At 32.2% G+C, this 13,417-nt stretch overlaps 1 protein-coding gene across 1 annotated transcript; it reads left to right on the top strand.

Moving 5' to 3' along the window:
* Nucleotides 1–875: 875 nt before the first annotated feature.
* LOC138309074 (serine protease inhibitor Cvsi-2-like) lies at nucleotides 876–3,267 on the top strand. Its single transcript, XM_069250206.1, has 4 exons — nucleotides 876–1,022; nucleotides 1,659–1,793; nucleotides 2,526–2,636; nucleotides 3,155–3,267. The coding sequence occupies exons 1-3, from the start codon at nucleotides 980–982 to the stop codon at nucleotides 2,630–2,632; spliced, it is 285 nt and encodes a 94-aa protein (XP_069106307.1). The 5' UTR covers nucleotides 876–979; the 3' UTR covers nucleotides 2,633–2,636; nucleotides 3,155–3,267.
* The last annotated feature ends 10,150 nt before the right edge of the window (nucleotides 3,268–13,417 follow it).

Below are 13,417 nucleotides of genomic sequence, written 5' to 3'. Positions count from 1 at the left end.
GGAGACTAAATAGAACTGTTTTATGATGTTGGTATTTAATTGTTTTTGTTAATTGCACTTTTCAATCTGTTGTTATATCATTATTATTACCATAGTTTTCCTTAATTTCATTGTTTAAAATAAATAAACATTTATATTGTAAATATTTTCTTTTTTTTATTGTCTCAAAGCATTTTGTCGATATAACCCAGGCTTAAAATCTGTATACAAACAAACTTTTAAAGATGCTTCATCGCCGACAGAGCACGACTCTCGTCAACATTAATTGGCGTCATGTTAAATATTTGTAATTAATACAAAAAATGCTATTTTTCTGGACGCAATTAATTCTTTTTAACATTTTTATCTTGAAATAATCTAAGAAGCTCAAAGGTTTTATTAAATATTGGTAATGTAGTAAATTAAGTAACTTTTGCAACTGAAGAAAAATACTAATTCGTCTGCTCCTGTTTTGTTAGAGAAAAATGCCATTCGTCGTCTTTTAAGATGAAATTATTACATAACTGGGCCATCAAGCCATGCCATAAATATCGTAAGACACGTATGTAATAACACTATAATGACGTTTTTACTTATATCGCAATTAATTAAATTTATGTGATAAATAGAATCTTACACCCGCGACTATGTGATATGAAATAATCGCTCAATAATCTGATATGCCACTCGCCTTCAGGCTATAGGCTCGTGTTATATAAAATTATTGATAAATTTGATAAATTTCATATCACATAGCCACTCATGTAAGATCCTTTTTTACGTTTAACGACTACCTCAGATTGACCACTGACCCTAAATGGTCATTAAATCACGAGATATTTTCCACCTAAATCGTGCGCTAGTCAGACGTGTTCAAGAGATAAGACCTGAGAATCGTGACTTTGTTATCAAGCCTTGAACTGGCCACTATAAAACTGGCCACTAACACAACATCGCTAATTGTTGGAACTTCTGTTGACGAGAATACCTACCAAACATCATGAGGACTCTGATCGCTTTCGCCATCTTGGCTGCTGTCATTGGTAAGTCTTGATTCTGTAGTAATTTATAGGCGTCACCGCGACGAGCCCCAACTATAAGCCTTTCCTGTGTGTTTCATCAACCTTTTGAAAATTAATATTCTATGTCATTTATAATACTATTCAAAATACTACATAAATCGTTGATTTTGACCGCAGGCACACGCGTGTTGTTCTAAACACAGGTTTACGACGCGCGCACAAAAAATATATAGTATTTTTAGTTTTTGAGCGCCGTAAACCTTTGTTCTAAACAATATATTATAATAAAAGTATTGGTAATTCTTTGTTCCCAAAGACAGCTTTCAGATTATCATTTCATAATAGAGGTTTTTAAATTGTTAATAGTGATAGGGTCGACTTTAAGCTTCGCTTCGAAGGGGGTTGTGAAGTAAGTGGAGCTGAATTCCCTTTAGGTCAGTCAGTATGTAGAGCGGCGGACCAGTAAGTCCTGGGTCGCGGGTTCGATCCCGGCTGCCGGCGACCGTTTAAAGATTGGTGATCGTTTTGTGGCGGTGTTTCTTTGTTCATGCATCTGTTCCGTGCATTAATTGTGGCTGCTGCTGTTTTTGTTGTTGATTGTTGTTGTTGTTGTTGTTCATCAAATATTCATCATGTTCTCCTTTCTGCTCCTTTCAGCATGTGTCCACTCTGAAGGGTGTCAAACCAATTCCGACTGTGCAAACGGTCTGACGATATGTTCAGCCAACCATGCCCTCACGTGCCATAACGATGCCTGTTACTGCGAGTCCCAAACCTCCAACAGCGGAAGTGGTAAATGCCGTTTCTTTTTACCTTTTCACGGACACTGCCGAATAATTACGATTATCTGATTTCGCATTCTTCCGGGGCATGATTGAAGGAGAACAAAAAACACGAACAAAAGAAGACTGGATACGATATTTGCATACATGGAAGCTAAGTTAGTTAGAGTCAAGAGAAAATCATTTCGGCCAATCGCAATATCTCGTAGAAATTTTCGGCAATCTTCGGAAATTAAACTTAATTAAAATTATCATGTTTCATTTCCGAAGATTTCCAGATGTTGCGATTAGGCTAAGAAAGATGTCAACATATACATTTAATTTATCTATAAACACATTAAAAAAACCCTTAAAGATTGATTATTTATATTGTTTTGACAACTGTTCCTTTAAATACTTCTTTTAACCCTTTCGAATTCTAGTTCAGTTGATACACAGGCGTTTGGCTCTGTAGACATTTTTCTCTATATATATCTAATACTGTCACAGTATTATATTTATAGAGAGAAAAATGCCTACAGAGCCAAACCCCTGTGGTTGATATAGGAAAACTTCTCTTTAACTCGATCGCTTGAGCAGTGCGACTAAATGCTAAATCTTCCGGTGAGTTCGAACTTTAGCGGAGGCAGTGGTTAAATGCATATGAAATCCTGCGGTCTTCTACATTATTTTGTCAGTTGTTGATGCGCGTAAATGAAAATCATTTCGTTTGATCATACTTACGGCCTCCATTTTGTTTTAGGATGTGTAACCCAGTCTGATTGTGGCGGCAATGACTGCCATGGCCATTTCGCTAGGTATCACTGTGTGGACGGTCAATGCAGGTGTTTCCATCATGGTGACCATTAGTCAGGTAAAGTTGTCACGTGACAGCGTCTAAACTGTATATAGAATTCCATCCTCGATACTCCAGTGGTTACTATCACTGTCTTAATACTCACCTCTTGATTATGTCACAGTGAAGCATTATCTGGATTGAGATTAGCTAATATTGGATTAAGATATATAAAAGGGCATCATCCTCAATAGTCCATGGGTTAATATCACAGTTGTAAGATCACCATCCTCGATATTCCATGGGTTAATATCACTGTGATTACATGCACCCCAGGACTATGTCACACTGAAAATGAATGTAAATCAGGAGAACAAAAAATCCGGTCCTATACTATACAGAGACTAGTTTTAAAGATTACAGAGATCGATGCCCAACTTCATAGCAACACAATGGTCTTAAACCTTAATTAGTCTTTGTTAAATAATAGCTTTATCGTTTCCTGAACCTATGACTTTGTTGACATTTTGCATGTTAATATAACTTAATCACATGCGACAGTCAATAATCGTGTGTCATCTGTTTTTATTTTTCAGATCGTCAGACCATTCTGAAGAATTCCTCTTCAGCCTATGATCAGTTCTTGTCTCATTCTTGTGTATTTGTTATTTTCTATTTATTGAATAAATGATTAATAATATCTACTGTATACATACTACCGTGACGAGCTCTGTTTACAACCTGTCTTAATTAACTTACGCACATGTACCAATTACTACAATACTAGTGTGTGTATCCAAAGGTTTCCAGATCGAATCCACTAAAAACGATTTCCATGAAATTGACAGTATCTTGTACATCTAAGAAGATTTATAAATGAAAATAATGTTGAGATAAATTACTGTAAAAATAGTCGTAATGGTGATTGCGCGAGTTATTGCATAAAAACGATTGCATCAAAATATGAGCGTTCACAGTGTATCGTGTTCGGTATCTGCTTTTGCATAAAATCTCACGTTTCTGGTACATTTGGAGTTTTCACAATAAAAATAATGTTAAAGATGTTCCACCGCCGACAGAGCATAAACGATGCCAATCTGATCATTTGAACAATATCTGAGGTATAGTCGTGTTTAAATGTGTCTAATTAACACAAAATGCATATAACATATTAAATTATTTTGCTTTTGGTGTATGTGCAATCAGTACTTAATTCCATATAGGGCATGGAATTTATCTGGACGCAACTAATTAGTTTTAATATTTTCATCTTGATTTAAAATAAGAAGTTCAAACTTTTCAATGGTGTTAATCTTTTAACTGCTCCTGTTTTTGATGTAAAAAATACCATTCTAGAGCATCTTTAGTGGGGTTGAGGGCGTCAGAATGCACTGGTGCATTTGGGATTATGGTTGTGTGTGTGTATGTAGGGGGTTAGTATTAGTAGATCATATGTCAACAGTAGTCACAGATTAATGGTATAACAACGATGAGTTAATTATTGTTAAATCCGAAATAGGCACATACACCGGCTATAACATATTTTATCTTACCTGTCGATATAAGTCTTGAAACTACATACCTATTTATCTGTCTATCCGCATATGATCTAACCAGAGTTGACTTACAGCACTGAGTGAGTGAACAAGGAGCCGCAAAGCGTGGCATTATCCCCCGCGCCCCGCAGTTGGAATAAAACCAAAACACATCAAGGTCAAAGTAACAATTATTCAAGCATAACTTTAAATGTATGCGAGTATTGTAAAACTGTAAAAAAAAATAACAGCAAGTAACAAAAAGAAACTGTAATTTGTTATTTTGAGTGAGTTTCCATGGTAACAGATAAAAAATCCAAAAATTGAAGGTCCGCAACAGCAAAAGGCACAATTAGGGCGTTGGTCTGATATATACAGAAAGTTTCATGGAGCTGCGTTGAACGGTTTTAGAGTAATAGTCCGGAAACAAAAGGAAACAGTAATTTGGTATTTTTGACTAAGCGTTTCCATGGTAACGGAAAATATTCCAAAAATGGAAGGTCCGCAATAGCAAAAAGCACAACTATGGCATTTGTCTGATGTATACAGAGAGTTTCATGGAGCTGCGTTGAACGGTTTTGGAGATATACCCTGGAAACAAAAAGAAACAGTAACTTGGGTTTTTTTTATTAAGTTTCCATGATAATGGGAAAAATTCCAAAAAATGGAAGGTCCGCAATAGCAAAAGGCACAACTAGGGCACTTGCCTGATGTATACAGAAAGTTTCAAGGAGGCGCGTTAAACGATTTTTGAGTTATAGCCCAGAAAAGGATCTCGGACGGACGGAGCCCAAAATAATATTCCCGGCAAACGCGTTTCGCGGGCGATAAAAAAAGGAAAGTAACTCTGGTTCATCAAATGCTTATCCGCTATATAAGCCGCATCTGTCTGAAAATGCAATATGCTCACTAAAACTTAGAGAGAAACCTACATGTCAAAATTTAGAAAGATCCCGTGGTAACTTTTTGAGAATACCAGTGACATGACCGTCTGTCGGCCATGTTGGGGTTTGTTTTTTTGTGTTTTTTTTGTAATTGTTTTATTTTTTTAAAAAGCAGTAATATATACCGACAAAAACAGTTAAATTAATTATTTTTAAATTGCTTATCATATTCCTTTTAATCATGCACATTATTTCTTATCATCATTATCATTCTCACCAGATTTTCATTCACATTTAAAAGGTCATACTCATCAGTCATAATTGATCCTCATCACAAAAGAATCATTCTCATAAGTCATAGCCATTCATCATCACTTTCACCAATCAAATCCTTTCATCATTTATATTTACTCATAATTTTTACCGTAATTCATCATTTTCATCACTCATCCTCATCATCATGGCCACCCATCATCAATGCTGTAATCGCTCATCATCATCCTCATCATCTTTATTATTATATCATTATCATCATTCATCATCATTATCATTATTCACCATCATCATATATAGATCATCCTTATTTTCATCACACAGTATTCATACCACTTACACCACATACACGCACCTACTCGCACATACATCTACTCACGTACATGTATTCTGGTATTCTCACAAACAAGAATAGTCAGAAGTCCTCACTTACATACTCAACTTTACACACATACATACACATTAGAAGAAACAAGAAAAGGAAAAGATAGATAAAGTAGTAAACAATAGATTGAGAAAGAAAGGAAGAGAACAGAGATCAAAGAGAAAGGGACTGGGCTAGGACAAAAAAAATATTTAAAAATAGCCTTTGGTATTTTTCCATTAATGTGGCATTTATGCTCGGTGAACATGAGTTTTGCTTGGAATTGATAAGATGTATGTGTTAGAATTTTAGATCAATAATAATCAAGAAAATGAATATGCCTGCTCTTATATATTACAATTATGCAATAATATATACCGGTATATGTATATAATCATACAAAAAATATATAGGAAATCCATGAGTTTTTCCCATTTCCTCCATTCATTTTTACATTTCTGATGTGCAGTTTCATCATTGCTGCAAGCAATATGCATTTGAGAAGTATAATGCTCATAAGATTAAATTAATAAGTGCATGTGGATTTAAAGCTTTATGTAGAAATCTTGTTTTATATATGTTAAATTTTATTATAATTAAAATGTCATTGTCTAGTCTATTTGTTTTTTTTGTAATTTTTTATTTTTTGTCAAACAATACATCAGTTTTACATCAATCACATATTCATGAATTATTGATATAGTTATCTTCCATGCACATCTTTCACTCTGCCATTCTTTCATTCATCATTATAATTTCATTGTTTGATTTTTTTTATAGAGAGAGGGGAGGGAGAGAAAAAAAATAAAAAAGAACAAAGAATTGGGAAGGAAAGAAGGGATAATGGGATGAACTAGAAACGAGAGATCGTGAAGTATAATATTTAAATGTAGATATATTCTTATATGAAGAATAATGAATCAACTAAATGAAAACACGATTAAAACAAAAAAAAAAGTAAAGAAAGAAAAAGAAAGAAAGAAGGGGAAAAAAAAGAAAAAAAAAGAAAGAAGGGGAAAAAAAGAAAAAAAAAGAAAAGAAAAAAGAAGAAGGAGGCAAGGAGTTAGATAGTCATTCTATATTTGATAGTTACAATTGAATTAAAAATTACTGCTCAACATCCTGATCAAAAGCAAGCATGACACATGTATGTATGACAACAAATAAATATATATTCTATTTTAATATAAGATATGTGCAACTGTCAGGGATTTGCGAGTTCTATTAGCTTTATCCATTTTTTCCAGTCTTTGGTAAATTTTTAAAAAGTTTTTTCTCCTTTTTTATAAGCTATATATCTTTGAACATAATAATAGTCTTTAATACAGTTTAAAAAAGCTGTCACATTTAAAGAACCATGTAAACATCTTGTTTTATAAATATAGTGTTTGATAAAAAGAACAATTTCATTATCGATTCTTTGATATATTCCGTTATGATTAAATTTTCCGAAAAGCATAGTTTCTTTATTAATTGCAAATGGTATAAACAGAATATCTAAAAGACTTTCAAAATTAGCTAAAAAATCCTGAACTTCAGAGCATTCCCAAAATAGATGAGTGATTGTCTCCCTTTCTAAAGCACATAACAAACAATAAGGATTATTAGAGAGACCAATTTTACAAAGATAAGTGTTAGTTGTTAGTATATAATGGGAGATTCGGAACTGAAGCCACTGAAGTTTAGTATTATTGGTAGAGATGAAGGGTATATTATATATATTTTCCATGTTTCTTGATCGTAGTCAAAAGAGGTTCCCCATTTAGCTTGACCAGTTATTACAGTATTGTTTTTGACAAGTGCTCTATAAAAATCTTGGACTCCACAAATGTTTTTCAGTATAATTTCAAGACTAAAAGGAATAATTGGATAAAATAGTATTTCATTTGGTAAATTTATATTCTTCAGATACTTTTTAATGCTGGATATCAGTCCATTATATTGAAGATAATTACTTATTACACCATAACTATTACAAAATTCATCATATGTTAGGAATGAACATGGAGAAACACTTTTTAACAGGTCTTGTATAATTGAAATTCCCTTTCTAAACCATGATTGGTAGAAAATCGTTTTATTTCCAACAGTAATGTTTTTATTGTACCAAATTGGTGTCTTAAGAACAGAGTGTTTTTCCGCTTCTAATTGATTATCCTTTATTCTTAGTTTGAACCATGCTGTAAATACATCCTTCCAAAAATCATTCTTACAATTAGAAAAATTTTATTCAGATATTCACTTCCACAGTTTGCCAGATAAAGAAAGTTTACTTTAGTTTTTAGAATCATTTGCCATTTACCATTTGATCTAAAAATTCTTCTTATCCACCCTATCTTTAACGAGTCTATAAACGATGAAAGATGAATCATTTTCAAACCTCCATCTATATAATTTTGGATAACTACATCTCGCTTAACTTTATCTGAGTTGCTATTCCAAAGAAAATTAAAAAGAACTGTGTTAAGATGTTTTACAAAATTTTCATCTGGATTTGGAAGTGAAATAAAAAGATGATTTAACTGAGAAATTAAGAGAGATTTTATGATACACACTCTACCAATAGGAGATATTTTCCTTTTGTTCCATGTTTGTATTAAATTTTTTAGTTTACATAATTTTTTATCAAAGTTCATTTTTGGTATTTTATGAAGATCAACATGAAAGTCAATACCAAGAAGTGTAAATTTAGTAACTCCCCATTGTAAGTTCAAGTTCGGAATAAGTGTATCATTACTATACTTTTTACTGCCTATCCAAATAACCTGTGATTTTCCTGTATTTATTTTAAGTCCTGAAATTTTGGCATAAATATTTAATTCTGTAACAGCTGCCTTCAAAGAGTTTTCAGATCCATCAAGTATTAGAGAAGTGTCATCAGCATATTGAGAATTTAAAATACTACAATTTTCTATATTTATACCAACAATGTTTCTGTTATTTCTAATACGAATAGCTAAGACTTCCGCACAGATGATAAAAATATAAGGAGCGATTGGATCGCCTTGACGACAACCGCGCATAATATTAAAAAATGAAGACAAATTACCTCCTTGATTAATTGCAGAGCTAGCATTATGATGTAAAACTTTTATCCAATTTCTTAAACTATTTCCAAAATTAAAGTATATTAGAGTTTTATCAATAAATTTCCAGGAAACGGAGTCAAAAGCTTTTTCGAAATCAATTATTAACAACATTCCAGGGATATCATATTCCTCAGTGTATTGCATAATGTCATAAATTAATCTTGTATTTTCTCCTAAATATCGTCCAGAAATAAAACCTGTCTGGTCTGAATTCAAAATTTTACCCAAAATATTTTTAATCCTGTTAGCTATTGTCCCAGAAGCTATTTTATATACAATGTTTAATAAAGAAATTGGACGCCAGTTTTTAATAAAGTATTTTGATTTGTTTGGCTTTGGAATACAGGTGATAATGCCCTGACGTTGTGTGATTGAAAGTTGACCATTTAAGTACCCATAATTAATAGAACGAACAACGAAAAATAATTTCTACTTTCTAGATTTAAAAAATATTGTGTAGGCTTTTCCCCTTCCTCTATCCATAAAGCTTTTGACCGAATTACACTACCTTTAAGTTTTTCCAAACGAATCTCTTCTAATTCCTTCTTTTTTCTATTCAATTCATCTAGATCTATATCAACAGTAGTTTGATTTTCAAGTTTACTAATATCTTCTTTCAGATTGTTTTCTCTTAAATTCTTTTGTTTCTTTTTAAAAGATGAATATGATATTGTTCTTCCTCTTATTTCCATTAAAAGTGTCTCAAGAAAGAGTTGATCATTTATTATAAATTGTAGGCTGCTATCCTGAATATTATCAATAGAGTCAAGATTATATATTGGCAGACAGTACTGTGCTTTTACAGATTTAATTGTATTGTTTACCAGGTTCAAATATTCTTGATCATGTAATAATGAGTTGTTAAATTTCCAAAGCCCTTTACCTTTTTTGAAGTCATAAAATTTTAAAACAATCTTTGGAAAAGAATGATCAGACCTATACCCTGCATCAATATTTGCTTCAGAAACACTTGACAATATATTTCGAGAAACAAGAAAAAAATCTAATCTTGATTGTTTTACAGGTGAATGTTTTCGCCATGTATAACGTTTCAAATTTGTATGCTGTTCCCTAAAAACATCTACCATATCTAAATTTTCTATTAAATTTAAAACTTTCTCTCTAGCCTTTGGATTATTGATTTTTTTATAGCTTTTGTCATAGTCCAGCTCAGGGTCAATAACTAAGTTAAAATCACCACAGATTATATATTTATCATTATTAAAGTCAAGGATAGTATCTTCCACTCTTGTAAAAAAATCAGGACAATCGGAGTTTGGACCATAAATATTGATTAATGTTATATTTTTACCTTCAATTTCCAAGTCTAATGCTAAAAAATTACCAGACGAGTCTATCTTTTCCTTTTTGATCCTGCAATCAAAATTATTGTTAATTAGTACAGCAACACCCCGTGAGTTAGATTTAAAAGAATTGAAATGACAGTTATAACCCCATTCATTGCGTATTAGTATTTCCTTTTCTTTGGTAAAATGTGTGTCTTGAATGCAGTATATATTATAACTTTTGTCTCTTATAAATATGCAAAGACATCTTTACGCTTGATAACTTATCCGACAGACCCTGACAGTTTGCTGATAGTATCTTGACTAGTCTATTTGTTGGAGAAGGTCTATCATTCAGGACAGATGCCAAAAAGAAATTTTGGCTTATTATATTGAAATGAGATATACAAAGCATCTAAAAGTGTCTCTATATAGTTTGTAAAAATCTCTGAGTTTCCCTGCATTCCTATAAAATATAAACAATATTCTCACTTTCAAGATTACAGAGATTACATATTGGATTATTAACTAATCCTACTTTATATAAAAATGAGAATTTTGTTAAAATATTTTGAACTACCCTGTATTGAAACCATTGTAGCTTTGTGTTGTTAGCAACCTTGAAAGGATTGTTATATATATTTTGTCCCAATTAATTCAATTTCATCAAATAGATACTCCCATTTTCTTCTACCAGGCGAAATAAAATCACCATTCAAAGCCATCATCTTATAGAAATATTTTGTCCCTATTAGGCTATTTATAAAACACAATGTTGTTTTTTTATCACACCCAAAATGGAATATACAGAATAAGAAACTGGGGCGAGGAAATCTACGACACAAATTTCATAATGATCATTTCATGTTTACTGCTTTATCAGAAGTAGAGGTAACAACGCTTGTAAACGGACGGATAGACGACCAGCCATTATAAAGGAAGTTTTTTTTTTTTTTATTTTGCAACTTTAGTTGCCATGGTAACCATACTAATTATACAAAAACTTTGAATATTTGGTCGGTTTTTGTCTCCCCCCCCCCATTTTTTTCACTATTATTTTTTTATATTTTTTTTTTATCTAAGAAGCAATAGTCCGCGATGTTAAACTAACTTAATCAATACTGAGAATACATTGTAATAACAAACACATCTGGAGGGCTATCCAAATTTGTTCATAGATTCACTCTGTGTGGTTTCTCAATGAACAAATGCCCAATATTGGGGGGAAAATCACATTTTCACAATTTATGTCCATACCACAGGGGGCCAACTCAATGAAAATGGATGTATTTGGAGGATGGGCTGATGATTATATATGACAGTCATGTGATTTAAAAAAAAAATACGAGATTTGAAAAATTATTAAAAAATCGGGATACTTCTGTATTTACTATAAAACAGAGAAAGGGACGACAGTCGCCATATTGGATTTTTTACCCCCACCTCGATTAAAGTTAATTTTTTCACAATAGTATACCTTTTTTCCTAGAGTCATAGTCACGCATCAGTCCTCCGATAATCCATAATCACACACATACCATGCAAAAGCATATAAACGATGTCTATATAGTCAAACGCAGTATTTTAATCCAAAATTACCGGCGCTTTCTGTCTTGTGACATCGAAAGCAACGTCCTCGTAAAGAGCGACTAGAGTGACTTCCCCTGCAGTGTAATTCAATGGGTTTAATCAGAGATATTCCGATAGTTTATTTTCGCGGAAAATTTGAATATAAAACGTATTGGAATACCTCTGACTAAACCCATTGAATGGCACTGCAGGGGAAGTCACTCTTATCGCTCTTCATTAGAACGTTGCTTTCGATGTCACAAGTTAAAATCTAGTCTAATACCATTATTCAAGGAATCTATACAATGTGCATTTAAAGCCATATTTACAACCAAGATAAACCAGTCAGATAACAATAGTGATTTTTTGTAAACTTGAAAACAAAAACTATAAGGAAGAAACCTATCTTTATAGAAAGGATTTTCAATTAAGAATATTGCTCGCAAAACTGCGAATTAGCAACCACAGTTTATAAATCGAGTCAGGTACACAGGTAGTTACTAGTATAAAAAAGATTCCCCGTCCTCTGCGGTTATGCAAATTTAATTTGTAATGACATTAAGGATGAAACCCACTTCATTTTTAAGTGTTCCGTTAACTCTACAGAGAGAACAATTTCTTTAATATACATGAAGATGTAATTAACCATCATCTAGTTACAGATTTAGAAAATTTGATACTCTTGTCTTCTAATGATCTACAACTTCTACAGGATTTAGGCCTCTTTATTTTTAAAAAGTCCTGAACTGGGGAAAGCTGGCTTAACAAATGTTGAAGTTGTTGTTTTAATCTACTGTTTATAATGTTTGTTTTGCTATCGATCCTTTTAAATTGATCCAAGAAAGTAATAAATAAAGTTGTAAAGTTGTTACACATGTACAGATGTGTGTTACTGCAGCTGCAGTGATGCACCATACCTATTGTATCAATGACGTTCAACAATCCAATAATAGCTTTTTAACATTTGAAGGATTTCAGGGGGTTTCTGTTATTTGAATTTTGGCATCTGTTAAACAATTAGAACTTTAATCAAAGTAAAGAAAAGTTGAAAGCATTGAAAGCGAGGCTGTGTGGAAATGTAACCACGGACATAGTGAGCCGGGAGGACGTTTAAGAATTCCCATACTTTAAATTAATTTCTTCGTACGCAGACAAATTTTGACGAGAGATTTTATTTTTCCATTTCAGAAGAAATTATACTGGATACATTCACACCATTTTTACCGACTTAAGCCATCCTTGCCCGACTGTTCACTTTAAACTTTACTATTCTATTTACTTATGAATAACTATCCAACTAACATATAATTAGTAAATATGTAAAACTATACACAATTTCAGACATTATCAGATGTATTTATGTAATTTATATATATAACCTAATAGTTACCTTTTCTATGTATTGTTGTTATATAATTATATTCATTTCAAATATTTAAACTTATTATCCACTTAAGAAAAGAATTTATATAGGCTTTGCCTGTTATTCGATCCTTTTGACTATAACATCCATGTCAATAAAATTTGTTGAAATGAAATCAAAAAAAAAAAAAAAAGAACTTTAATCAAATATGTGTTTTAATTGTACAGTAAAACAATGTAGTTTTTTTACCTTTCAATTCAGCTTTGTTTTACTGCTGAAATAATTTGTCGTCGGAAAGCGTTGTTAATTTCATAACCCCTAAGATCATCTATTTACGTTAAACGACTACTTCAGATTGACCACTGACCCTAAATGGTCATAAATTTACGTGATATTTTCCACCTAAATCGTGCGCTAGTCAGACGTGTCCAAGAGATTAGACATGAGAAGCGTGACTCTTGGTCTGTTATCATTCCTTGAACTGACCACTATAAAA

The sequence above is a fragment of the Argopecten irradians genome, chromosome 15 (assembly GCF_041381155.1).
Source record: "Argopecten irradians isolate NY chromosome 15, Ai_NY, whole genome shotgun sequence".
NCBI classification, from domain to species: Eukaryota; Metazoa; Mollusca; class Bivalvia; order Pectinida; family Pectinidae; genus Argopecten; species Argopecten irradians.
This window is presented reverse-complemented; position numbering and strand designations above follow the sequence as displayed.

Excerpts from the sequence above, each read along its gene's own strand:
- LOC138309074 (XM_069250206.1), top strand. The coding sequence starts at position 980 with ATGAGGACTCTGATCGCTTTCGCCATCTTGGCTGCTGTCATTG. Across the intron at positions 1,023-1,658 it reads CATCTTGGCTGCTGTCATTG|CATGTGTCCACTCTGAAGGG; the intron begins GTAAGTCTTGAT and ends TGCTCCTTTCAG. Across the intron at positions 1,794-2,525 it reads AACCTCCAACAGCGGAAGTG|GATGTGTAACCCAGTCTGAT; the intron begins GTAAATGCCGTT and ends ATTTTGTTTTAG.